The sequence below is a fragment of the Heptranchias perlo genome, chromosome 11 (assembly GCF_035084215.1).
Source record: "Heptranchias perlo isolate sHepPer1 chromosome 11, sHepPer1.hap1, whole genome shotgun sequence".
Taxonomy (NCBI): domain Eukaryota; kingdom Metazoa; phylum Chordata; class Chondrichthyes; order Hexanchiformes; family Hexanchidae; genus Heptranchias; species Heptranchias perlo.
In genome coordinates, this window is record NC_090335.1 from 52955475 (window position 1) to 52983132 (window position 27658).

Here is a 27658-nt window from a genome sequence, read left to right on the forward strand (position 1 = left end):
CATAAGGGACATGGCAGTTTGACAAACTGGTTTTTTAAAAAAGTGATAACTGGAACAGTTGTTAATTAGTTCAAGATGAGTGGACAGATATCAAACTGTTGGCTTGATAAGCATGCAAAGCTAAAGGGAACGTGTGATAATCATGGGGAATCCCAGAGGTGAACAGATGATGGACAAACAAGTGAGAACTGAAAATACAAGCAATATTATAAAGATTCCACCTTGACAAGTGAAGCAGAGTATTAGGCAAGTATATTTAGCGGTTCATCAAATTTGATCAGAAACACTTGAGTTTTAGTGATTGTATAGTTGGCCTTTAATGTATAAAATTCAAGGTCAGAAGTATTGCTGATGTGTAATATTCAACAAGAGAAAATTTTGAACTGTATGAAGTAAAATTAAATGGGAAGTGGAACTAGAAAATGAAATTATAAAAGAAAAATTAACATTTTAATGTCACTCTAAAGGACACAAAAAATAATTATGCCTCTTATGAGAAATAGCAAGATTAAGACCACACTGGTTGAATAAGGATGCCATAAATAACCCACATGATAGGAAGAAGAATTCTAAATGACTCAAGGAATCAAAAATTAATACGGACCGGGAGTCGTACAAAAATCTCTTAGCTATAGGAGTATTAAAGTTAGACAATAGAAAGGCAGGTTGTTGATGGCAAGAAGAGGATCAAAGGGATTTTTAGCTAAGTATGAAATAAGTGAAGTTCTAAGGACCAAGTAGATCCTTTTTGAAAGGATGTCAGAAATATTATAGGGATCAGAAATTAGCAGATTTAAACAATTTTGTAATTACCTTTTTTTACAACTGTAGACAAATTTCAGATTGCATGAAGCTGGCTTGGGAATCTATAAATGCATAGGGAAGTCAGTAAAGCAAAGCATTAAAGGGCCGAATGGCCGCCTTCTGTGCTGCTATGGTTCTGTGGTCTGCAGGGCACCTGGAGCAGTTGAAGTACACCTTGAAAAGATTTTACATAGTCCCAGTGGTGTGCAACAGTTCTCCAACATAAGCCATTACTTTCAGGAGAGGTGAGGAGAAAAGAAAGAAATAGGCGATTCTCTTTGGTTAGTGATGATATCTTTTTCTCTTCCAGCATACATTGCTATGTTGAGTATGGGCCAAGATCCAACCAATGACTGCCATGATGACCAGCGGGAGGTGCGAATTGTTATTCAGAAACGGGGACAGAATGAGCCAATACTGGGGCACGAATATAGACAAAGGAAGATCACCATTCAGAACAGTAAGCATCATATTGAGACATTAAGTAGTCAGCAGGAGGGCAATATCTGTAGCATTAACATTTCGCCTCCTGCCCCATTTCCCTCTTCCAGCCCTAAATTTCAGTTTCTCCTTCAGGAAACTAGTTTTAAAATGTGATCCATGAAATAAGCAGATTCCTCTTATCTCTGGTGTCCTTAATTTTTGTGCAGTTATTTATTCCAACAATTCAGCTTGAAATAGAGACCTGGTACACAATACCAACAAAATATGTTCAGTGGTACTGTTACTGTAGATTATTTGTTTACAGTGTTATAATAAGATGGCAATATAAGCTGGCAAAAGTCACACTGCGTTGTATTAGCATTAGGTATCTCCATGCTGAGCTTAGCTAAGATCTTGCCAGTTGGAGTGACACCTAAATTCCTGGCCTCTTTGATGTAAAAACACAAACCTTTTAAATTTGGATCAGGATATCCCAATTATCAGATGGTCCTCATTAAAGAAACTGCCATGGTGTCTTGAAAGATGTCATGTTAGTGCAAGAGAAGGGTGCTCAGCGCAGCCCCATGTCACTACAAATGATCATTTACCCTATATCTATACATAGACTTGTGCTAGATGCAAGACTTAGATCTATCATATTCTAGACATCACACTGTCACAGAAACAAAACATCTTTTAAAAAAGAAAGCCAGTCATTGACCTGAAACCTGAAGCCTGAAACTTACAGCTGCCCTCTAACCTCAGCAGTTTACAACCAGCTACAATTACTTGGACTTGTCTGATTAGAGTAGTGGCCTTAAGGGGCTAGGCCAGGTTTGTAGCTAAACATCAAAACTGCACTACAGACCCAAGACTAAGCTAGAAATGAAAAAAATCATGACAAAAGTTTGTTTTAAAATAGTTATGGGATTTGTTGCTGTGAGAACAAACAAATTTTTGAGAGAAGGCTTTCAAGGTTATTCCAAAACCTGATTGTCCCAGGGAGGGGGAAACTTTTCAATATGGAATCACTGCCTTTTGAAGCAAAACCCATTGAAAGTAACTGAAGTACAGTGGAACCCTGAGTTGCCTGATGTAATGCCTTGCATTGTGTTTTCCTCCCCATTTGATTCTTTGCTATACAGCCTTGTGTCCTGACATTACCTATAGCTGGTTGCCAAATGTCCCAACTCTTCCACTGACTAACATTTTACCCACGTTAGCTGCCTTCTCTCCTCCCCCCCCCCCCCCCCCCCCACCACATTTGATGTAACCTTCATGTGATCATCATAATATTCCAATCCAGGCAAAGTTGAGCTTCTGTGATTTGTTACTAGCTGTGCTGCCACTCAGAGCTTCTGAAGATTGCAACCCACATCATAATCTCTACTTGATCTCAGCAGTTTTCCCAGTCTGAGATCTGGAGAAAAGTGCTAACCATTGTCCGTTTTAATTAAGACCAGATGAGAGAGCAGTATCCTTTTGCTTTAGGATGCTGAGTGACACTTAGAGGACAAATCTAAGTTCAAACACTACCCAGGCAGCAACACCAGAGGATTATTACTGATCCAGAATGAAATGGGATATGTTTGGGAGTCTTTTTATGTACAGTGTTTAGCACAGAATTATGCTGAATTCAGTATTAATTGATGCTAATATGACAATGTCTATCAATTCTGTGTAACGTGTACATATTTGCTTCGTAGGAGCTGACCTGTGGATTAGTGAAGTGATGTGGTGGGACCATGGTGTTTATTACTGTACAGTTGAGGCACCAGGAGACACTAGTGGAGACTCAGACAAAGAAGTTCGACTCATTGTTTTACGTATGTTTTTTAAATTTTTCATTTCCATAGTTGTTAAACTCTTTCTAAATTATACGTTTATATAACTAAATCACTTAACTTAAATATGTCTGTAGCATCATAAATGATTGGCTTAATTAGTCATTATCTGTTCAGTTAACTATATTGATTTGCTCAAATATTTTATTGATTTGTCACTATAACCGATAGGAAAAGTAACACTACTAACCAGCAATCCACACCAAAGCAACCAATCATTGCTCACCTTTTTTTCAAAACTACCAATCTGGAACCAGTAATTACTACAAAACCAATCAAATATCAAAAAAAGTCTCCAAATGCTTTGAATAACCAACTTGCTTCCCTACAGAACCCACCTCTGAACATCTAAAATAACATTTTATAACACCATACATACGTAAAAATATTAAATAATCTGGGGGAAAGACATCATTACATCAGCCTTTGTGTGATGGCGGTGCCTGAGAGGAGTTTTCCTCAGCACAGGCCCGAGGATATTGCCGTTCGAATGATTCGAATAACTCCGACACCTGCTATCAGTTGAATGCCTTGGGGGTGTGCCTTATAACTATCTGTTATCTTCCAGTACTTGCACATGCTTGGATCATTGTAGTTTGGATGAATATCAGTTGAACAGTCAGACACAATTACACATTTGCTCATGTGACAGTCCGCATTCCCCTCTAACGCAATACTTTGGCATATCTTTACCAAAACGAGTGTGTGCATATCCATGTATGTGAAAAAGGAATAAAGGCAAGAGAGTCAGTGTGCCTGAATGAGTGGGAATAGATATTTCAGTCTAAAGAAGTTTAGAGTGACCTGTTTCTAATGTGTGCTTGCACATGTATATATTCAACATACTACATAGTGTGTTTTTGTGTAACGATAAAGCACTTGTGTCTTTGAAAGGGGTTGCTGTTTAAAATAAATCACTTCACTCAACCTAAGTAGAAAATATATTCTTGCATTAAGCAGAGCACAGGGAGTCCTTCCTTGCAGTAGATTCTTCTACAATAGTCTATTAATTCCTATCTTTTTTTCTTTGTTCCAGATTGGCTTACGGTGATATTTATTATCATGGGTATTTTTCTATTGTTAATATTGATTAGTATCTGTTGGTGCCAGTGCTGCCCACAACGGTGCTGCTGTTATCTCCGATGCATCTGCTGCCCAAAACGCTGTTGTTGCCCAGAGGAAGGTAAAAGCTGTTTTTTCAATGTTATCTCTCTCCTTTCCATCCCTCCCCCTACAAAAGTAGTCAGTGATATGGTTGACATTGGAAGATTTTCCAATTATAAATCCAATAACTAATTGGTTATGGTAGTGTATTGGTTAAGGTGCAAGTACATCTCTAGCAACATAGAGTTCATGAGGTTTTTTTTCTTTATTCATTGAGATGTGGTTGTCACTGACCAGGCTGGCATTTATTGCCCATCCCTAGTTGCGCTTGTACCACTGCGTGACTTGCTAGCAAGCCAAGCCACTTCAGAGTACAGTCAAGAATCAACCACGTTGGCGTGGGACTGCAGGCCAGACCAGGTACGGATGACGGGTTTCCCTCCCGAAAGGACATTAGTGAACTAGTTGCGTTTATATGACTATCTGACAACTCCATGGTCACTTTTACTGATACCAACTTTTTATTTCTAGATTTTTTTTTAAAAACAGAATTCAAATTCTAAAGAGGCCATGGTGGGATTTTAACTTGTGTCTGAATTATTAGTCCAGGCCTCTGCATTACTAGTCCAGCAACATAACCACTACACCACAGTAGTCATGTTCAAGTTCCACCATGGAAAATTGTAAAATTGAATTCAATTAATCTAGAAGGATATGCTGATAGAGTTAGATGAAGTAGGTTGGGAGGATGCTCATGTGGAGCATAAACACTGGCACAGACCAGTTGTGCTGAATGGCCTGTTTCTTACCTGTGAATTCTATATAATCTGGTAATTTGTGGGCTAGTGCTAGGAAAAAATGGCAATGAATTATTGTGAAAAACCAACTGGTTCACTCCAGTACTGCAATATTTCGTTGACTCTTAATGCTTTCAGAAGTAGCCCAGCACACCACTCAGTTGTTTAGGGCAACTATGGATGGGTGATAAATGTGGCCTTGCCAATGTTTCCCATATTCCAAGAATAAATAGAGTTAACAGTGAAAAATAGTCCAAAGATAATGATTAGAATTTTCCTACATCCTGGGCATTGTCTTTGTATGTATTTCCCTATGGAGACACAAGTAAGCATGCAATGAAGCGATTGTTATTTGGATCCAATGTTTCCCACCTTCTGCCTGCAGCTACCATGCTTCCTTTCTCTGATTGTGTCTGAAGAGTTCAAACAGCTCCATTGCTTTCAAATAAACAGATTAAACAATGGGGATTGAATAATCACATACAACCAATTGGTTTTAATAAGGAACTCAAGCTGAAGGGGGAGGTAGGAGAGAAAGCATAATGCAGGATTTGTGGAAGAAGCGGTAGATGTTTCTATTTTTGGTTATGTACTGTGTGACCACAGTAATGGAGTGATTCTTGGACAATATGCTGACTGGTGATAGTCATTTTTATAAAGTTAGGATTAGATATTTTTCACAGTACTTTGGTGCTACATTTAGAACATGGGAAAATGAATAAAGTTTATGGTGGGCCAGTTTACAAACAGACAGAAAACACAGGGAATCCTGTACAATAAAGGGGATTGCAGACTTCTGCCTGTAGGAATGAGGATCTGCATTACCTTTTTTAAAAAGGGGATTTCTCTAGATTTGGTACCACTGCAGCAGAAAATGAACTTGGTATAACCCAAAATTAACTGCACACTGGTAGCAGATAGTCATAACATTTTGCAAATATGTCTGTTTTCTGTACATTTATGGCATTGATGGAACTTGGAAGTATATTAAACCCACACATGTCGCTGGAAAAATTCTTAGAAATGCACTGAAATAGAATGCACTCAACATATCAAAAAAAAATCCAACAAATCTTCCAAAGAAAGTAGCATTATAATCTGGCATAGCTTGGATGTTACTTTTGGGATCTAGTAACTCTAATTGTAATTCCAAGTAAACTGTTTGTTAGCCCCAATATACCCCTCCATAATTAATATATGGACAGTAAACTTTTAGGTTGTGGATGGTTTAGTTTTGCTAGTAATAAATTTGTAAGATCAGTAATTTAATTGGCTATTAAGTGGAATTCTAGCACCAGTTTTGTATTATAAATCATTATATACTTAGTATTTTTATAATTCAGAATCCTCTGCTCTTGAATGTTTTTTGAATAAAAGAGTTAATTGGGATACTGCCTTCTTTTATTTAGCTCTTGCAAGGCATGAACTAGTCAAACAGGCCGAGAAGGGCATAATGCCATGGATGTTTAATAGACCCATGTATGGTGAAGAAGAAAGGAATTCTCAGTTAAATTCGTTCTACATGAATGGGCTGACACAAAGAGGTATGTAGTTTGTAGTATTAATGTGCCACTGCATATATTTGAACTGGCAGAATCCATGGAGCAAATGCTAATAGGGAAAGAAACAAAAATAAGCTGAGTTGAATGGTAGCATAAGTAAATCTACTAAATTATTGATTTTCATCTTTATACATCAGTGACTTCAACAATAAGCTGAGGTGGCACCGAAGAAAACTTTAGGCTGGTGTTACTTTTTAATTTTGGTTGTATTTTGTTTTTCCTGCTCCAAGTATAATTCTGATTCACATAGAATTCAATTTGAATTCCCCTCCATTTTGCATAAAATTAGATGTGGTAGGGCTTTTTATTAAAGAACAGGCTGTACACATGTATGCCCACTCATACATGGACCTAATTTGGGGTTATAATTGCTGCGTTTATAAAGAACTATATAGTAAATGTATAGTTTTCATTCCTTTAAAATTACCTGGTGGTGTAACCCCAAAACTGGCCAGATGGCCATTCTATTACATTTATATACATCCTATTATATACTTAGTAAAGTCATGTAATATTTCTGGACAAAATAATTCTCTTTCTCGCTCCTTTCTTTGGAAAGTTAATATCTATTTAATAGAATTCACATAAATATTTGAAGGTATTTCAAAAGCTTGTACTCAAAACTTTAATCTTTTTTTGTTGTTTCCAATATGTAGATTTTTCCACAAAGAACAGTATACCATTGACTATGGTTCCTTACAGTGGCTACCCAAACTCTTCGGTTAAGATGCTGGACTACATAGAGAACGAGGTGAAAAACTTGAACACTGTACAACCTCTACTAAATGGAATCCGCACAAGTGGCAGCCCACCGCCCAGCGTGCTTTCATCTCTAAACGAAATTGGAGTTAGAGAGATAGATCGTCGTGTTATTCACCTGCCTCCAATACTAGAGACAATCCGTGAGACTAGCCTTCCTTCATCACAACGAACCAGTAACTCATCCCGGAGGAATAATCAACGAAGGGCTAGAAGTCATGAGGATATTTTGGATGCAGGGTTCTCCAGGGGTCAAAGATCTCAAGAAGGATCAAGGGCTAGTAGCTCACAAGACAGAAGACCTAACCGATCTCAAGGCAATAGGAGAGATGACTTTGAAGATGGCCGACGGCGAGGTCTGTTGCCTCCAAGACAAAATCATGGAAATTATAATGATGATTCCGATTATGAGGATGGGTCAAGACACAGCAGTTCAAACCAGAGGCATGGCAAAAGAGGTTATGAGGAGGACAGGCGGCCACATCGCAGAAATAGAGACTACTCACCTGAAAGAAGAAATAGGCGCAGAGACCAAAGCTATTCTCCTCCACCTCGTGGAAGGCGACAAGGATCGTGGAGTTCCCTGGATGATTATGATAACAGCTCTAGATACAACAGGGTGTCACAAGATGATCGAATGGCAGACTGGTTGGAAACCCTGAAGAAACCATTTAAGTATCATGAGAAGCCCCCAAGCTACCATTCAGTAGATGGGGCATCACAGGAAAGTAGTACACGAAGATCGAATAATGGACGGCAGTCAGTAAGTTTATGTTGTATTATAATGTATCTTTCTAAACTTTTATAGTAGTCATTCCTATCTCTCAGAAGTGTGGTTATAAGAAATTTCCTAACTCACTGCATGTAACCAGGTTCTAGTATATTATACATTTGAAGGTTATGATTTGATGCCACATTGGGTCCTCCAGAGTGTAGAATACAATTTTACACTTCTGATTCTTCCTTACAAGCAAAGTTCCTGATCATGACTGGGCTATGCATGGAATCTGAGCAGAATACACCCTGGAGGGAACATTCTTGAACCATCAATATTAATAGAAGAGCCTGATTGTCTTTTCATTAATGTGATCAGTTAAATTTTGTAACTAAATATCAAATTGCAGACACATAATAAAAAAATACAACAGTTGAGATCTTTTTGGCGACAGCAATGTGAAATATAGTCTCAAGAATCATCATGCAGTAATTGTTTGGAGGGTGGAAGACAATTCCTTCTTTCACCTACTCAAACGTGAAGTGCTGTTTTATACTATCTTTATGTATTTTAGTTTTACACATTAACAAAGCTGCATGAAATGAACAACATTTTTAAAAGATAGCATTACTTACAGAAATAAACTTATAGTATTGTTCAAAAAAGTTATCAAAGGGACAAACTGAAGTCTAACGTTTTTTTTCTTTGACAGGAACGGGGAAGTTCTCGCAGTGGTAGAAGTGTAGTGATATGAAGAAACCTCCACTTGTCATAATTCCATTATTGATGGCTGCAGGGTGGGTTGTAATATAGATGGTGACATCTGTCTTTCTTTTTAAGTACCTTTTTATCATGGACTTTCACAGAACAGAAGCTCCAATTTGAATATGATTTCAAGACCTGTTTGAGATGTGTGACTTTGCAACAGAAACTGACTACATGGCATAAAAACTTATTTCATTCTTATTGATTTTGAAATGAACAAAAATACAGTTGGATGGTATTGGGGAAACTGCTAGCTTTAAATTGTTCATTTTTAAGAAAACATGCACTTAATGGGGAATTGGCAGTACAAGGTTCCCTCCAGCCACTTCTTTGGACTTGGGTTTGTATCCAGGCCAGATAGGAAGGATAAAGGTTTCCTATCTGTGAGACTACCAGTTGACATTTCAACTATTCTATATTTTATGATTCTAAATCTACCAAATCTCATCAAGAACATTTGCATTTTGGAAAGCAGCAAACAAAATCATGAAAAGGATTACAAATGGTTGTGGTACTAGGATTTTTTTTTTGAAGTACAAGTCCAAGGACTTAAGATCTAGGAAGTTGATTTGTTTCCTAATTAATTTTGTAGGAGAGTCTTTGCATATTGTTTTCTCATTTAATACAAATAATCTGTACATTGGAATAAACTTGTTTTTTGTTGCACCATACTGCTTAAAAAAACACCACTTGTAATTATAGGATGGTAAAATGGATGCAAAATTAAACATTTATTAGATAACATCCAGTAAGAACACCTCACTGTATAGAGGCTTTTCATGTTCATATATGGTCACTACCACAGATGGCAGTTCTTGGTTAGGCTTTTAGATAATGCACCAGCAAGAATACAAAATATAAAAAATATTTCACTATCTTTAGGATACTCTGTTCTGTTCAGTCTTTCTGCATCAGCTGCTTATCTTTTCTTTGCCTCCCTCTCTCCTTAAAACCCACAGCTGTGCCCACCCCTCCCAAGAGCTCAACATTCATTTGTCTGTTTCCAGCTGTGAAGCACCTGGAAACATTTTTCTATGTTGAAGGCATTAAATAAATGCAAGTTTTTGAAACTTAAGATGTAGGCCTATCTAACATTTTACTTAGGGTTCATTTCCTTCTAGCTAAGCACATGAAAGCTGAAGATGTCTACCAGTTGACAGCACAAAGTTAATTTGCAAGGAGGAATTTGGGACCACTCTCAAATTTAGTCAGTCATGTGCTTGATGGAAGTACATGTTTTTACTCAAAGAAAAGTTGTGTTTAATTTCAGCACACTAGCAGTGCTTCTTATGATGGCCTTAGCAGAAATCACCATCTGAACTGTATCACCCACTTGAATAAGAGGCTACTGGAGGAAGATTAATATTTGAACTAAAAAGGACAAATCACATGCAATTGAAGATTTAAACAGGCAGAAATAAAAACTACAGTCTTGTACATATACATTTTTAATCAAAAATAGGCACTTGTGGCAAACATTTTCTCATGTAATAAAATGAACAAGAGCAACAGCATGTAGAGCATTATAGTAGTGTTCTTGGTTCAATATTTTTCTTGATAGTTACATTTATGTAAATCTGTAAAGAAAATCCCTTTGTTCTAATTAAGCAAATATCTTAAATTTGTTCTCAACTTCATAATACTGTTATGAAAAATCTAATTGTAAGCAACTTTGTTCTAGTCCGTTAGCTATAATGGGTTTTAGTGCTTTTCATTTATATAAAGTACAAAAAGGCATTATTAATTAAAACCTGAAAATTCTTTCACCTTCCCCTCCCAGTTTATAATAGAAATTAATATGCTCAAAACTGCAAAATAATTCTAACATTAGAAGTGATCTTGCATACATTCTTAATGATTGATTTATTTAATTGGTTTAAAGTGGTTCTTGTAGCACAAGCTCCTTTTCCAGTGCAGCAGGCTTAAGTTGAGGGAAATCTTGAAAAAGCTAGTGTATTTTCTGATCTGTTCCATTCATCAAGTCACTTTCTTTTCACCTACAATAAGCAACCAGAATGTTACAAAGGAATTAAAGGATGAGTACATTTATACAAATACCAAGCATTCTGGCCCCACACATTGTTAGCTACTGGTGCAGGCTCTTGGGTTATACACATTCTTTATTACATTTCCTCCTGTTCTACTTGCTGAATGCCACACATAACCAGTGCCAGCAAATGCAAACAAGAGCAGGTTCACCCTAGTTGTGACATGACCCTTTTGAGGAGAGGGCCCTGGAAATTCTTGGTATAGAGGCAATAGTAGGAAAAGAGGCCATTCTCATTCTTTGCTTTTCATTTTTTCTTGCCTTATTCACTTTTTCAGATACGCATTGCAGCCTAACAACTTGCATTTATACAGCACTTTTAATGTAGAAAAACATCCCGAGAAGGATTCAGAGGTGCAATCAGACAAAAGTGGAGGGACAACAAAAAGCTTGGTCAAAGAGGTGGGTTTTAATGAGGGTCAGGGAGGAGGTGGAGAAGCAGAGAGAATTCTGGAGCATGGGGTCTAGACAGCCGAATGCAAGGCAGCAAAGGTGGGGGGTGTACAAAGGCCAGCCTACAATTTCTTACAAGAGAGATCTAGTTCAAGGGTGTCTTACACAAGTATTCTAAAATATGTTGTTCTACTCTGAAGTGGTAGTGTTGTCGGAGCACAATATGCAGCCTCAATCATCAAGCACCTCACAGCGCCCTACAATTCCACTCCTACGGTGCTGAGAAGCACACTGTGGGAGTGGGGGGAGGGCATTTATTGAGTTACAGGAGAGAGTACTTGAAGTACAGAGCAGGTAGCATTGCAGGAAACTTAAACAGGGGTACTAGAGTTGGAGAATCAGCTCAAGAGCTCCAACAACTGCTCGGTTCAGGGATTTAAAGCTCCCACTCCCTGGGTTCTGGACCTTGAACTTATTTGGGGGTTGTGACAAAATGCAGCAGACAACTGATTTTGGTGCAAGAAACTTTGACCTTTATTCGAGAGGAAATACAACACAACAATCTTAACACTAATAAAATGGGGAACACTTCGGTACACACGAGGGAAATTACAGTAGAAAGATACCTCACCCCTCCCAAATCCCACTGTACTAGTTAGGTTGGACTCTAAAGGACCAGGGATAATGCTCACCAAACGAAACCTTGACAGTAATTCACCCAGAGGTAAGTCAGAGATAGATTGTAGACTGGAAACTTTGCGGATCTTCGGTTTTCTCCCGAGTTGGTTTTTCTTTGGTCACGGTGGCTCAATATTACCCGCTTGGTTGGTGGCAATATTCGGTTGGTTGTTTCGTAAGGCCCTTGCTGCCGCGAGGTGTCTGATGGTCACTGGGACTGTTGCTCTGGTTTCTTGTGTGTCGGCCTGCTTCTAGAGCTGCTGTCCTTCCCTGTCGAACTGCTTTCCTTGTTGTCTGCTGGAAACTCCTCTTCTTTCCAGACACAGGCAGAACCAAGACAAGCAGCCCACCAGAGCCAGCAAGCCAGAGAGAGAGAGCTTTTGCCTTGTGGATGTCTCTCTTACAATGGTCTGTTTAAAACAGTTCTTACAAAGTTCTTTGATGGCCCCAATCATATTGCAAATTGCTTCTCCCACTGTAAACAATTTTACAACACCAAGTTATAGTCCAACAATTTTATTTTAAATTCACAAGCTTTCGGAGGCTTCCTCCTTCCTCAGGTGAACGTTGTTGGAAATGAAATCCTCGAAATGAAATCGCATTTATAAATCACAGAACAATGCTTGGTGATTACAGACAGTTTTTTCAACTGCCCGTTGCCAATGTGTCATTGTTTTAATTCTGATTTAGAGCTTGTCACATAAGGCTTCCTTTTGTATCCAACGTCCTAGGTGTTGATGGTTTTGCTTCAAACAAAGGCATGGCCCCACCATGTCTGGAAAAGTTACCTCTTTCAATGGGAGTGATTGTCAACCCCCTGCTGTCCGTTTTGCATTAAAACAGAGACCTGTCCGAAGTTCCACGGTGTGTGTTTTGTTGTTTTCGTCTGGTGACCTCTCAACTATCCTTCCATTTTAGGTTTATAGTGAATTGCCAAAGTTTTCCCATACTCAGGGTTTTTTAGCCATGATGTGGAGATGCCGGTGATGGACTGGGGTTGACAATTGTAAACAATTTTACAACAAGTTATAGTCCAACGATTTTTATTTGAAATCTACAAGCTTTCGGAGGCTTTTACCCGAGGAAGGAGGAAGCCTCCGAAAGCTTGTAGATTTCAAATAAAAATAGTTGGACTATAACTTGCTGTTGTAAAATTGTTTACAATCAGGGTTTTTTAGGGTTTTTCTGAGTTTTGGGGGATCTGTGAATTTTGAGAATCTTACAAAATATAGATTCTTAACTGATTGCAGTCAGTGTGCCAAACATTTAAATACATTTCCATTTCACACATGGTGGAGGGTTGACATCTATAAAGGAGTCTACAACTTTCATTACTGCCTGACCTAGCTGCAGACCACTGTTCAAGAGTGGGTGAGCACTGCAACAGCCCCCCATTTGCCAAGGTCCCAAGCTCAGACATCATAAATGCTTTGGGTTCTCAAGACCTTGCAGCCTGTCTTGCCTAGATTCAATAAATTTAGGAAATCAGATTGGGAATACCACAACACACAGGACTTCAGCAACCTTATTGCTGCCCAGTGGTCTGCTCCCACAGATTGCTGAAACTGCAACCCAGTAGGGGAATAGTTAAACCTGTCAAGGCAATGCCACAATTGTAAAATGCAGGCACCGTGCTCAAATCAGTATACGCCCATGCACCCATCACATCAAAACTTATGGCACCTGTCATTTTAGAGCAATCTATAAGTATTGGGCCAATTCCACCTCAAGATAGCCACTGACACACAGCATCCATCACACTCACTTCCTTTTGCCACAGAGAAAACAGGATTGCTAGGAAGAGAATGATACACACAATACAGCCACAGATGGGAAGCACTGGGTGTCACGGTCCAGGATCTTTTGGAAAAAATGTTACTTTTAACAATATATTTAATGTATATTCCTGCAAGTAAAGAAGGGGTCTGAAATGCTAGATAGTTAAAATGCTATAATGTTTCCTCAGACTGGAACTAAGCAATTCATCAGCTTATCTCAGTAATGATAAAATGCCACACATTGTATTGAAAGATTTTAGATCTCTGTGCCCAAACAGCCAGGAAATAAAATATCACCAACTCAGGCTGTTTATTTTTGGAAAAACAGGGTGCCGTGCAAGCAACCAGGCAGAGAAAAAAAAAATCTACAAGGAGGATGGAAGAAACGACCTGCTGCACAGTGATGGAGTGGAACCCCTTTCTATTCATTAAAGGGTTGGGGCCCATACGTGCCTTCAATAATGCCTAGTGCTTTGCAGAATCCAACCAGACAGTAAAAGTGCAGGGATCTCATTTTGCTGCATGTTTATAAAGAGGCCTGGGCAAACAAGTCATCTGCCACTTTCACAATGTAAGTGTACACTGCAAGTTGGGTAGTTTGGCAGGTATCTCCTTCTGTTGCTTGGAAGGCCCTAGTTACTTAAAAGCTGGAGCTTTAATTGCCACAGGCACCATGCTGTATTGAAACATGCACGAAGTGTCAAATCGTTAGAAGACATAGAGTCTTCTAATACAGGGAGTAAGCATCCCACATGCGGCAGCACTAACGGCACTAAACATTATTAGTCCCATGTCTTTGTGTTTTGTAACCTTAAATTGCTTAAATAGGATTTTAACTAGATTAACTTGCACTTATGTGGTATCTTTAACATAGTGAAACGCACGTGGGTACTTTGCTGGGAGTAACGGACACTGATCAGGGGCTGAGGAAAGTTAAGGGAGGTGACGCAAGGTCTGGAAAAGAGATAAAATTTGAGGAATCTTTTGAAATGGAGAGAGGTAGTGAGCTGAGGGGTCTTAGGACAGAAATTCCATAATGCAGCAGTATGACTGCTAAAGGCTCTGCCAACAATGGTGGAATGGGGGGGTGGGGTGCGGGGAGAAGAGAACTACAGTGCGCCTCTCCCTCACACCTAAAAAAAAGGCTGAACAAAACCATCCTATGAAATTCTCATTATGAAAAATAATGGATAATTTGGAGTAACTTCAGGATTGGCATCTCAACTCGGTTCAAATCATGTTCAAGATTTCCTCCTGCTACCTTGTAACAAGATTGCTGGCATGTAATCACATCTATTATTATTCATTACATAAACGTATCAAAGTGCTCTCAATTAAAATGCTATGTTAAAAAGCAAATCATTGCTTCTTTTAAAAGTATTAGTATAACTATCATGTACTACTTGGAACAGTTCTTCATAATAACTGATTCATTCCAAATCAGCTAGTCCCACCTTCCTCCAGATCAGCTGGAGTAAAATGTAACAGTGCGGATATAGTGTTGTCACTGCCACATGGGAAATAGGCCAAGGAAATGGAGTGATACTTGTTTTTAATTGGCACATTAATTATGATAATCATCACAATTTATGATTCCAACACTAATTAACACATATTGCTCCTTTTAAGAAGAGTAAAAGAAAACTTCAGTTCACTCAAAATTCCTGCAGAGTTGTGTTATTAGGAACATAATGAACTATTGGCTTTGATTTGCTGTTTGGAAATTGTGACAATTGCACAAGGACTGAGCACTAAAGCAGGAACCAACTCTATGCTCTAAACTGCAATATAAGGTAGCAACTTCTTACCAGTCAAATTCCTTTCATATTCAGGCTTGACATTGTAGTACTCCTCCGGTGTTACTGTTTTAACTCCACCAAAGTAATCCAGGACCCAAACGTTGGTAATGTTGAGCTTGGCAAAGTACCATCCATGATCATGTGGCCAGTCAATCATTTTCGGATGTCGGCTGTAGAGAGCCTCCTTGGCAAAGTCAGCCTCTGGCTTGTTCACCTGAAAATCGAACATGTAGAAAATATTTCCCCTTCTGTTGTAATATGAAGGAAATTGGAAATGTTATACAGAAGAATATTTTTCAGTTTATCATGTTTAGAATAGTATCTCCGAACAAAGCCAGCATGAAATTTCTGCATAATTGAGTAGATGTGGGTTAATTGTACCCAATTGTCTCACCCTCTTAACAGCATAATGTGGCTACCAAGCAAGATAAGTGAGCAGAGGTGACTGAAGGTATTGCAAAATTACGAACTGTGTAGTATGCTCCTGAACGCAGAATGGACATCTTTGTTAGTGCTAATGTACAAAAATTGTGCCTTTATTACAAGACTTTTAAAACAGTCTCAGTAATGCAAAGACCTATCTACACACTTAACCGGAAAAGACTATAAATCTGTAAAAAGAATTTCATAACTATGCAGCACAGAGCACCAAAGAGTGGAGGGATGCAGGTTCAATTTACCAGCACTTAGCTGAATTTCCTATCTCAGTCACACTGCTGTGGGAGGAAAAATTGTCACTGGGGCTAATGTTGCATGCCTGCAAGTACCCAGCTGGAATGCATTAACAGAGAACCAGGGGTAGAAACAGGAGAAATTTTGCTGAACAATGGAGAGAAGGAGACGGTGAGGAGGAGAGTGCGGAATTTCTAGTACTAAACTGCAGCATACCATCATGATTGTTCCAGAGAGGATCACACGACAGCAAAGTGGACTTTGGGGGTCAAACCCTTGTTTCCTACAGTAGTCCGTCTCTGCCAAGGACATGGCCAGGGATGTTTGTGGATTAGCCTAAAATAAAATTAAAGGGACAGACAGTAATAGTAAATGATAATTTGACATTTTAATTACTCACAGTAATTCACACCCAGCAAGTAGAACCGTAGAACCTCACAGCATAGAAGGCCATTTGGCCCATTGTGCCTGTGCTGGATCTTCAAAAGAGCTATCAAATTAGTCCCACTCTCCTGCTCTTTCCCCGTAGCCCTGCAAATTTTTCCTTTTCAAGTATACATGCAATTCCCTTTTAAAAATTACTACTGAATCTGCTTTATCAACCCTTTCAAGCAGTGCATTCTGATTATGACGCCTTTCTGCGTAAAAACATTTCTCCTCATCTCCCCTCTGGTTCTTTTGCCAATTATCTTACATCTGTGTTCTCTGGTAATGATCCTCCTGCCAGTGGAAACAGTTACTCCTACACGCCTTCAAAAGCCCCTCATAATTTTGAGCACTTATTAAATCTTCCATTAACCTTCTCTCCTCTAGAACAATCCCAACTTCTCCAGTCTCTCCACGTAACTGAAGTAATCCCTGGTATAATTCTGGTAATTCTCCTCTCCACCCTCTCTAAGGCCTTGACATCCTTCCTAAAGTGAGAAGTCCAGAATTGGACACAATACTCCAGCAGAGGCTTAATCGGTGATTTATAAAGGCTTAATCAATTTATAAAGGTTTAGCATAACGTCCTTGCTTTTCTACTCTATTCTAATAAAAAAGCAAAGGGGATCTTTGGCTTTAACAGCCTTCTCAACTTGTCCTGCCACCTTCAAAGACTTGTCTCCTTGTTCCTGCACCCCCTTTAAAATTGTACCATTTAGTTTATATTGCTTCTCATTCTTCCTACCAAAATGCATCACTTCACACATCTCTGCATTAAATTACATCTGCCATGTGTCTGCCCATTTCACCAGTCAGTCTACATGCTCCTTAAGAGAGATACTATCCTTCACATTGTTTACTACATTGAGTTTTGTGTCAACTGCAAACTTTGAAATTATATGCAAATCCATATCAGTGCTATATTAAAAATAGCAGTGCTCCTAATACTGACCCCTGGGGAATACCACAGTATGCTTCCCTCCAGTCTGAAAAACAACCAATCACTACTCTCTGCTTCCTATCTCTTAGCCAATTTTGTATCCACGCTGCTACTGTCTCTTTAATCCCACGGCTTTAATTTTGTTAACAAGTCTATTATGTGGCACTTTATCAAACGCCTTTTGTGAGCCCATGGAAAACATCACCCCTCTCCATTACATCTGCAAACTTTGAAATTGTGCCCCCTGTGCACAAGTCCAGGTCATTAATATATATCAAAAAAGAGCAGTTGTCCTAATACCAACCCATGGGAGACACCACTGTATACTTCCCTCCAGATTGAAAAACAACCATTGAACACTACTCTCTGCTTTCTGTGTCTTAGCCAATTTTGTATCCATGTCACGTCTGCTCCTTTAATCCTACAGGCTTCAATTTTGCTAACAAGTCTATTATGTGGCACTTTATCAAGCGCCTTTTGAAAAGCCATGTACACAACATCAACTGCCCTATCTTCATCAACCCACTCCTTTATTTCATTGAATAACTATCAAGTTTGTCAGTCAGGATTTGCCTTTAACAAATCCGTGTTGGCAATGATTTATTAACCCATGTTTTTCCAAGTGAAAATTAATTTTATTCTGGATTATGGTGAAAGTGATTTCTAAATATTAATTATATTTTCAGTACATGTTCCAAAACAATGTGAATCTAAAATATTTTTCTTGTGCTCCAGTGTAGCACAATTCAATCTATTGATCAATCCACAGAATACTGGGATTACCAATGGTTTTCAGGATTGAACATGCAAGCAATATTGTGCCTATGATTTACATTCTGTTGATTAAATAGTATCCAATTTCTTAACTGCAATCTTCAATACTTAGTCTTGTGACAAATTCATCATAGATGCAGTTAAATCAGGTGTTAGTTAATGGCCCAGAATTTGCTGTCAAAATAACAGTGAGGCTAATTGGCACTCAACATTATTTATACGTAAATCGCACAGCAACTTCAGGCGAGGGCAAATGTGCAGTTAAAGGGGGAAATCCAAAAGTTGCTATCTGGGATGGGCAGCTCCACCGTTAGCTTCGCGAGAACAGGATCTCACTGTCTGCCTCATTGAACGCGTGAAATTTCTGTATTTGCACATCAGATACGAACTAATCTTGCCACAGAAAGCTAAATCAAGTCATTTCAAATCTAAGTACCCTTTTAATTATGTGATGAGTGATAATTACTGCCAGTCAACCTCTGGCACTGAAAATTAACTATTACAAGTGTGGAGTCTCATTCCTTCAGGTTTTAATAATTGATGGGAGATTTTTTTTTAAAAAAAACTTTGCCATTTTTTTCTCTCTCTGAAGCCAACCTTTCCTTTATTTCTTTCTGTACATGATTTGACATTGAATTCACCATTCTAACTTACACTTCCTTCTCAGTCCATGCACTGTTAATTTCACAATCCTTCAATCTGATTGGTTCAGGAGATACACAGTTGCTTACCCTGCTCGCTCAGATCCCTGTGGAGGGCGTTGCGCAGCTTCCATCTTGCACTTCCAGCAACTTGCAGCGCAAAATAGCATGGAGATTAAACTAACTAACTAGTCTAACTAACGGTGGGTGCTGTTTGTTGCCCTGCTACAGCAAATTCTGAGCCAATACATTAGTGTGTCTGACTGACTTTAGCAATGATGTGGAGATGCCGGTGATGGACTGGGGTGGACAAATGTAAGGAATCTTACAACACCAGGTTAGTTTTATTTGAAAATTACAAGCTTTCGGAGGCTTTCTCCTTCATCAGGTGAGTGTGGGATTCCATGACAGGTACCGCATATATAGTCAGAGAACAATGCCTGGTGATTACAGATAATCTTTCCAACTGCCCGTTGTCAAGGCAATCAAAGGAGTCGAATAGTGTTCAGACAGAGAGACATTACATACAGGACTACTGAATACACAAACGGTCTGAACCGAAAGACAGAGGGAGAAACATCCAAAAGGAAGATAAAGAGAGAGAATGACCAGTTGTATTAAAAACAGATAACTTTTTTCGCTGGTGGGGTTACGTGTAGCGTGACATGAACCCAAGATCCCGGTTGAGGCCGTCCTCATGGGTGCGGAACTTGGCTATCAATTTCTGCTCGACGATTTTGCGTTGTCGTGTGTCTCGAAGGCCGCCTTGGAGAATGCTTACCCGAGGATCGGTGGCTGAATGTCCTTGACTGCTGAAGTGTTCCCCGACTGGGAGGGAACCCTCCTGTCTGGCGATTGTTGCGCAGTGTCCGTTCATCCGTTGTCGCAGTGTCTGCATGGTCTCGCCAATGTACCATGCTCCGGGGCATCCTTTCCTGCAACGTATGAGGTAGACAACGTTGGCCGAGTCACAGGAGTATGAACCATGTACCTGGTGGGTGGTGTCCTCTCGTGTGATGGTGGTATCTGTGTCGATGATCTGGCACGTCTTGCAGAGGTTGCCGTGGCAGGGTTGTGTGGTGTCGTGGACGCTGTTCTCCTGAAAGCTGAGTAATTTCCTGTGAACGATGTTCTGTTTGAGGTTGGGTGGCTGTTTGAAGGCGAGTAGTGGAGGCGTGGGGATGGCCTTAGCGAGGTGTTCGTCGTCATTGATGACATGTTGAAGGCTGCGGAGAACATGGCGCAGTTTCTCCGCTCCGGGGAAGTACTGGACGACGAAGGGTACTCTGTTGGTTGCGTCCCATGTTAGTCTTCTGAGGAGGTCTATGCGATTTTTCGCTGTGGCCCATCGGAACTGTCGATCGACGAGTCGAGCGTCATATCCCATTCTTACGAGGGCGTCTTTCAGCGTCTGTAGGTGTCCATCGCGTTCCTACTTGTCTGAGCAGATCCTGTGTATTCGCAGATCCTGTCCATAGGGGATGGCCTCTTTGATGTGGTTAGTGTGGGAGCTGGAAAAGTGGAGCATCGTGAGGTTGTCCGTGGGCTTGCAGTAGAGTGAGGTGCTGAGGTGCCCGTCTTTGATGGAGATTCGTTTGTCCAAGAAAGAAATCGATTCTGAGGAGTAGTCCATGGTGAGTTTGATGGTGGGATGGAACTTGTTGATGTTATCGTGTAGTCTCTTCAGTGATTCTTCGCCGTGGGTCCATAAGGAAGAAAATGTCGTCGATGTATCTGGTGTATAGCGTTGGTTGGAGGTCCTGTGCAGTGAAGAAGTAGTGCATGAATTTCTAAGATCCAAAGATGGACCTACCATTAATGTTTAAGACATTTAATCTAGCTTGTTTTTGGATCTGTCCACATACCCAGCCCAAATTATATTGCTAGTCAATCAAGCTAAACCAATATAATTTGGGCTGGGTATGTGGACTGATCCAAAAACAAGCTAGATTAAATGTCTTAAACATTAATGGTAGGTCCATCTTTGGATCTTGGAAATTTGTCTGGTATTTTAACTAACATAGGTTGTACATTGGAATTTATTGTACAATACAGGTATTAACATATTGTGTGGGCTTTAGTATTCATCTATTCAACAACATTAAGTAATTTTTGTCATGTCATATTACTCCTTCCAGGTTAATTAAAATTGAACATTTGCCCTCTTTCAGATTCTAAAATCTCCTTTTACATTTGCCTAAAACTTTCTACCCATATCTTTCAAACCTTTTTCCATCCCATTTCTTCACTAGTGCAATATTGCCTTCCACTGCTGTTACTTTGCCTTATAGAATCATAGAAGTTACAACATGGAAACAGGCCCTTCGGCCCAACATGTCCATGTCGCCCAGTTTATACCACTAAGCTAGTCCCAATTTCCTGCACTTATCCACTCTGCAGCAAAGGGTAGTCCAACTTCAAGCATTATACCACAGCTACCCCTCACTTCACTTTATCGCCCCACAATAGATACAGCAAGGCAATAAGTTAGATGGACCAGAAGTCATTGTGTTATAAAACCACTGTTTAATGAACTGATTGTAAACAGGTATAAAACCAAAACCAGCCCAGGAGTGAAAAACATTAGTCAAATTATTGAAAAATAAGGGCACTTCAGGTTACATATCAAACCATGATATGTAACCTGAAGCACCCTTATCAGTGTCTGATTAGGAGAGGGCATGTAAAGAATTGCAGGTGAGAAGTTAGTATCAGTTCACAAACAGCAACATATAATGTATCTTCTGCCACCTTTCCAGAAACACACAAAGAAAGTAATACAAAAAGGTTAATCATTTGAAAATTTCAAAATAAGACTTAAGGAAAGCAATACCTAACAAAGAATTCAATCAACACATTTCAGTTTCATGCAAAATGTATTTACATATGTTTGTAGAGGTATTTAAGATTGGTCAGTCATCAGAGAAAAGCTACGATCAGAAAATGTGACTAACAATGACTCAGCAAAACTTCCAGAATTGCTGTTAATCTTTAAACTTGGGTCAATGTAATTATCAACACGATGCAGCCCTTCTGGTGATGATAAACTATCTTAGCTGTGTTTTTGTAAAATCGTAGAAAGGTTTATTTTGAAATGACTCATCGCAGCATCTCCCACTCCAACTCATTCTTTCCTAGGGCTTTGAAACTGTGAAATCTTCCTGTTTTCCCTTCTTCCTAAAATTTGCAGCCTTTCAAAACTTAATCTTGATATTATCTTACTACCCTTCTTAATTGTATTATTTTTTTCTCCTGCTCTTTTCAACCTTGGTTTCCTTCACTATGGTCCAATTGTTTTCATATTCTGAGTCTCAAGTTTATTTCTCATATAATCGCTCTTTTCTTCTCACTTTTGTTTCTCTATTTCTGCTAGCACTCTCAGCGCTGTCTTTTCTCTCAGATTCTTTTGGTTCCGAGATTTCTAGACTTTAGATCACAAGAGCAAAACATTGCACGTACATTACTGTCACTACCAATGGCATCAGAACAGCTACTGATACTCCCACAACTAGTACAGCACTACTTACATGGAATGTAAACTATTATAATGTTCATATAACTAAGTACCACCAAATTCAGTACCAAAATCTTATTTTGTATTTACTGTGTTAAGCTTTCGAGCTAATTCGTTACTTAACGAGGACGGCAGTCTACTGATTTATTCCATAATCATAAATGATACAGAAAAAAAAAATACAGCTGTAAAATTAAAAGGTGCTCAGAGGCTTCAATCGCCATTCAGGTCACATTTTTAAGACGTGCAATAAGTGGTGGGGCTATCCTGCGCGGCATTGCTGCTGGAACCCGCCTCTCACCTGCATGTCCTGCACCGATATCTCCAGCGGAGTCAGGTAGAGGTACGGGACGCCGCTGGCCTGCTCCAGCGGGCCATCGCTGACCGAGAAAATGTTGGAGAAAGCCCGTCCGACCACCGGCTCGTGCGTGGAGATGGTGGCCACCGACCCCCAGTCACAGCTATGAACTATATAGCGCGCCATTCGGGCCACCTCATCGTGAGGGGGGATGGAGCTCAACCCACGGAGGAAAGCGAACAAAACCAAGAGCGAAGCGAGCACAGGTGGCGACATCTTCAACCCGAGCGGCCGCCAGCGGGTGCGGGCTGCGCGTGACCCGCCGGTCACGTGACGCGGCCGGCTCGTTGAGCAGCAACCAGCACGAGCTTACGCAGCAAGACATATTATAATATACGCAGAGCTGAACAAATTCACTTATACGATTTCCACACATATAGTATACTTATTGCTGCACAGTCACATGTATTGTTTTTGCAAGGCTCCATCAGTGGCATGGGTTGCCAACTCTGGTTGGAAGGCATTCCTGGAGGTTTGACCACGTGACCATCTGACCGCGTGACGTCTCCAAATGTTGTTGCATTTACTTTGATAAAGGTTGGGTGCCCCTGTAGTTGAGCATTTTTTGCTCATGGTTTTGCGCCAGCAGCTATTGTATGAGAAGTTCCAAGAACCAGGAGACCATAATTCATATACACATACACTTGGTCAGCTTTGGCGACACGTGGCTGGCGGAGAGGAGGCCCTGGTTGCTAAGGTAATCAAAGTCAGGGATGTACTGGATGGCGGAGGAGTGGCCTGGATGTTGCCACAGGTGCTGTCAGCCCGGATGTCCTTGCGCTCCGTCCAGCCTGTGGCCAAAGTCGTCCAGGCGCTAAAAGTTGCACTTGGTTCTGACTCCACTAGGTGTGTCGAGGAGGCTCAAGCCTGTGCAGTGATCCCATTTGGACGGAATTTCTTAATCAGCGTGAGGCCCCGAACCTCCCTCGGGATCCTGCACCTCACAACTTGAGCCATCTCTCGGAAATTCCCTCCATGCCATTTCACGCTGAGTGGAGGGATTTCCTGTGCAGTCTGCTCCTGCATACTCTCCACTTCCTCGTTCTCGTCTTCTGTCCAGATGGCATTTTGCCATCCAGCGGAGGCAGGGGACCCCAATGGAGGGCTCTCTATGCAGAAGACCTCCCTTGCACCATTGAGAATCTAGGGTGGAGAACATTGCATGGAGCAGCACCATCCAATAGATTTTAAGCCACTTCACAGCCTCCCAGGCCGCCTGTAACTTTTGCGGCTTGGATGAGTCAGCGTTTCACATTTACACGGAGTGTGAGAGGTTGCAGCCCCTGTTTCACTATTCAACTTCTGCCTCTACTTCAGTCCCATGTTCCTGATCTTTGGCCACATGGTGCAGAGGGGTGCAGTGCAAGTCAGAGGACCTCCTCGTGGGTCTCTTCTGTGGCCTTGTCCGTGCCTGGGTTGCCCTGGCGAAGGAGCATCCAGTGTCCACCAGTATGCTTGAGGCCTTTCGTGACTAGTGGGCACCGCAGGGACTGGAGGGCATATTGGACTTGGGCAGCAGTATTATTAATTAATTTGATAAGTTTCCTTTTTTTATGATTTGGGTTTCTATTAGTTGTGCCCCTCTAAAAAGGGGGCACATTTGTTAGGTTTTTTGTTTGTTGGCTCTGGTGTTTGGATTTTATAAGAAAAGGCATAGAGTCCCTACCGCTGAAATTTCAAAATTGCCGGTTATAGCGTCTTAAGTGCTCCGTTTATTTCGGGCAGAAACAACTGTGCTTACTCAATAATTCGCACCTCGTTCAGGTGTGTTGAATGTTAAAATAAAATTATCAACCCCATAGTGTAGCAGTAATACTAATTAAGTTGTATCAACAAATAAAACACTCAACTATTCACCTTTGTAACAAAAGAAAAGATACAGGTTTCAGGTGTTTAAATCTGCTGGTTTTGTAAACGTGCCAATCTCCCCTGTTGTCCGGTTATATCCCAGGATACAGACACACACTGCACAGACTGGGTGGAATTTCCTAAGGTCCAGGCTACCGGCTGGTATTTACACAGAGCGAATTGGAATTGGAATTGGAACATATTGAAATTCATTGTCATTGACAGTAAAATCTGTTTAAGTATTTCCTGAAGTTTTTTCAGTGTTCCCTGTAATATCCAAGAGAGAAAAAATGTATCAGATCAGGGGTTTGATTTACTTTGTTTCTCACACTCTTGTCTGTTTTCTCGATTGTATGCAGTGCTAAATAACCTTGCAATATAGGAACATTGGATTAATCCGCAATACTGGCCATCATTTATAGCGGGCAAATAGTGTTCGCACAAATGCGCTCGCTGTAAGCAGTGGGGACTGTATTCGAAAAGGGTGGAAAGTAATAAAGAATACCGATAAATATGTGACAAAACATACGGCAGGAGCTTCGTTGGAGCTTCTCCCGCTCCGCCGCTGTAACTTCGGCGGAAGTTTGGCAGAAACTATGATGGTATGAGAGCGGAATTGATTAAAGTGGACTGGGAAAATCGATTAAAGGGTAAGACGGTACATGAGCAGTGGTGTTCATTTAAGGAGTTATTTTACAACTTTCAAAAAATATATATTCCACTGAGGAAAAAAGGGTGTAAAAGAAATGACAGCCATCCGTGGCTAAGTAAAGAAATTAAGGATGGTATCCGACTAAAAACAAGGAAAAAAAGGTAGCCAAACTTAGTGGGAGGATAGAAGATTGGGAAGTCTTCAAAAGACAGCAAAAAGTAACGAAAGGATTGATTAAGAAAGGGAAGATAGATTATGAAAATAAATTAGCAAAAAATATAAAAACAGATAGCAAGAGTTTCTATAGTTATATAAAAAGAAAAAGGGTGGCTAAGGCAAACATAGGTCCCTTAGAGGATGAGACCGGGAAATTAATGGTGGGAAACATGGAGATGGCAAAAATGCTGAACAAATATTTTGTTTCAGTCTTTACGGTAGAGGACACTAAGAATATCCCAACACTGGACAAACAGGGGGCTCTAGGGGGAGAGGAGCTAAATACGATTAAAATCACTAAGGAATTGGTACTCAGTAAATTAATGGGACTCAAGGCAGATAAATCCCCTGGACCTGATGGCTTACATCCTAGGGTCTTGAGGGAAGTGGCAGTAGGGATTGTGGATGCTTTGGTAATAATTTTCCAAAATTCTCTGGACTTGGCAAAAGTCCCGGCAGATTGGAAAACTGGTAATGTAACACCCTTATTTAAAAAGGGTAGTAGGCAGAAGGCTGGAAATTATAGATCAGTTAGCCTAACATCTGTGGTGGGTAAACTTTTGGGGTCTATTATTAAGGAGACAGTAGCGGAACATTTGGATAAACATAATTTAATAGGACAAAGTCAGCATGGCTTTACGAAGGGGAAGTCATGTCTGACAAATTTGCTTGAGTTCTTTGAGGACATAACGTGCAGGGTGGATAAAGGGGAACCAGTGGACGTAGTGTATTTAGACTTCCAGAAGGCATTCGACAAGGTGCCACATAAAAGATTATTGCTCAAGATAAAGAATCACTGGATTGGGGGTAATATTCTGGCATGGGTGGAGGATTGGTTATCTAACAGGAAGCAGAGAGTTGGGATAAATGGTTCATTCTCGGTCTGGCAACCAGTAGCCAGTGGTGTTCCGCAGGGGTCGGTGCTGGGTCCCCAACTCTTTACAATCTATATTAACGATTTGGAGGAGGGGACCGAGTGTAACATATCAAAGTTTGCAGATGATACAAAGATGGGAGGGAAAGTGGAGAGTGAGGAGGACATAAAAAACCGACAAGGGGATATAGACAGGCTGGGTGAGTGGGCGGAGATTTGGCAGATGCAATACAATATTGGAAAATGTGAGGTTATGCACTTTGGCAGGAAAAATCAGAGAGCAAGTTATCATCTTAATGGCGACAAACTGGAAAGTGCTGCAGTACAAAGGGATCTGGGGGTCCTAGTGCAAGAAAATCAAAATGTTAGTATGCAGGTGCAGCAGGTGATCAAGAAGGCCAACGGAATGTTGGCTTTTATTGCTCGGGGGATAGAATATAAAAACAGGGAGGTATTGCTGCAGTTATATAAGGTATTGGTGAGACCGCACCTGGAATACTGCATACAGTTTTGGTGTCCATACTTAAGAAAAGACATACTTGCTCTCGAGGCAGTACAAAGAAGGTTCACTCGGTTAATCCCGGGGATGAGGGGGTAGACATATGAGGAGAGGTTGAGTAGATTGGGACTCTACTCATTGGAGTTCAGAAGAATGAGAGGCGATCTTATTGAAACATATAAGATTGTGAAGGGGCTTGATCGGGTGGATGCGGTAAGGATGTTCCCAAGGATGGGTGAAACTAGAACTAGGGGGCATATTCTTAGAATAAGGGGCTGCTCTTTCAAAACTGAGATGAGGAGAAACTTCTTCACTCAGAGGGTAGTAGGTCTGTGGAATTTGCTGCCCCAGGAAGCTGTGGAAGCTACATCATTAAATAAATTTAAAACAGAAATCGACAGTTTCCTAGAAGTAAAGGGAATTAGAGGTTACGGGGAGCGGGCAGGAAATTGGACATGAATTTAAATTTGAGGTTAGGATCAGATCAGCCATGATCTTATTGAATGGCGGGGCAGGCTCGAGGGGCCGATTGGCCTACTCCTGCTCCTATTTCTTATGTTCTTATAAACTCTGCGGCAATTCCCGGTTATGTTACATATGGTATTATTGAGGCATATAATAATCAATTTGACCACCAGGCGGTCGTGATGGTTTATTAACTCAAGATTACGAAAGTATCAGGCAATGAGTGCTGCTTTTAATTTGCTACTTTTTCTTACTGTGCAGATTCTTATTTCAGTATTACCCTGAGGATATACTGTAGTCCAGATTCAGAA

At 40.4% G+C, this 27658-nt stretch overlaps 3 protein-coding genes across 3 annotated transcripts in view; 1 reads left to right on the forward strand and 2 right to left on the reverse strand.

Moving 5' to 3' along the window:
- LOC137327340 (immunoglobulin-like domain-containing receptor 1) overlaps positions 1 to 10551 on the forward strand; it is a 36983-nt gene extending 26432 nt beyond the window's left edge. Inside the window, exons 3-8 of the mRNA XM_067993034.1 lie at positions 1115 to 1264; positions 2934 to 3053; positions 4108 to 4254; positions 6382 to 6516; positions 7191 to 8056; positions 8721 to 10551. Of these exons, the coding sequence (XP_067849135.1) occupies positions 1115 to 1264; positions 2934 to 3053; positions 4108 to 4254; positions 6382 to 6516; positions 7191 to 8056; positions 8721 to 8762 (1460 nt within the window). The 3' untranslated portion in view covers positions 8763 to 10551. The remainder of the gene's footprint in view (positions 1 to 1114; positions 1265 to 2933; positions 3054 to 4107; positions 4255 to 6381; positions 6517 to 7190; positions 8057 to 8720) is intronic.
- Positions 10206 to 23064, reverse strand: creg1 (cellular repressor of E1A-stimulated genes 1). The gene is made up of 4 exons (XM_067993037.1): positions 22737 to 23064; positions 16357 to 16476; positions 15478 to 15682; positions 10206 to 10770 (listed from the first exon to the last, which is right to left on the reverse strand). The coding sequence occupies exons 1-4, from the start codon at positions 23007 to 23009 to the stop codon at positions 10751 to 10753; spliced, it is 618 nt and encodes a 205-aa protein (XP_067849138.1). The 5' UTR covers positions 23010 to 23064; the 3' UTR covers positions 10206 to 10750.
- Positions 19238 to 22747, reverse strand: LOC137327341 (uncharacterized). The gene is made up of 2 exons (XM_067993035.1): positions 22669 to 22747; positions 19238 to 20681 (listed from the first exon to the last, which is right to left on the reverse strand). Exon 2 carries the CDS (start codon positions 20306 to 20308, stop codon positions 19571 to 19573), a length of 738 nt encoding a protein of 245 aa, XP_067849136.1. The 5' UTR covers positions 20309 to 20681; positions 22669 to 22747; the 3' UTR covers positions 19238 to 19570.
- Positions 23065 to 27658: the final 4594 nt, after the last annotated feature.

Excerpts from the sequence above, each read along its gene's own strand:
- creg1 (XM_067993037.1), bottom strand. The coding sequence starts at position 23,009 with ATGTCGCCACCTGTGCTCGCTTCGCTCTTGGTTTTGTTCGCTTTCCTC. Across the intron at positions 16,477-22,736 it reads TATCGGTGCAGGACATGCAG|GCTAATCCACAAACATCCCT; the intron begins GTGAGAGGCGGG and ends ATTTTATTTTAG. Across the intron at positions 15,683-16,356 it reads TCTCTGGAACAATCATGATG|GTGAACAAGCCAGAGGCTGA; the intron begins GTATGCTGCAGT and ends TTCGATTTTCAG.
- LOC137327341 (XM_067993035.1), bottom strand. The coding sequence starts at position 20,308 with ATGGGATATGACGCTCGACTCGTCGATCGACAGTTCCGATGGGCCACA.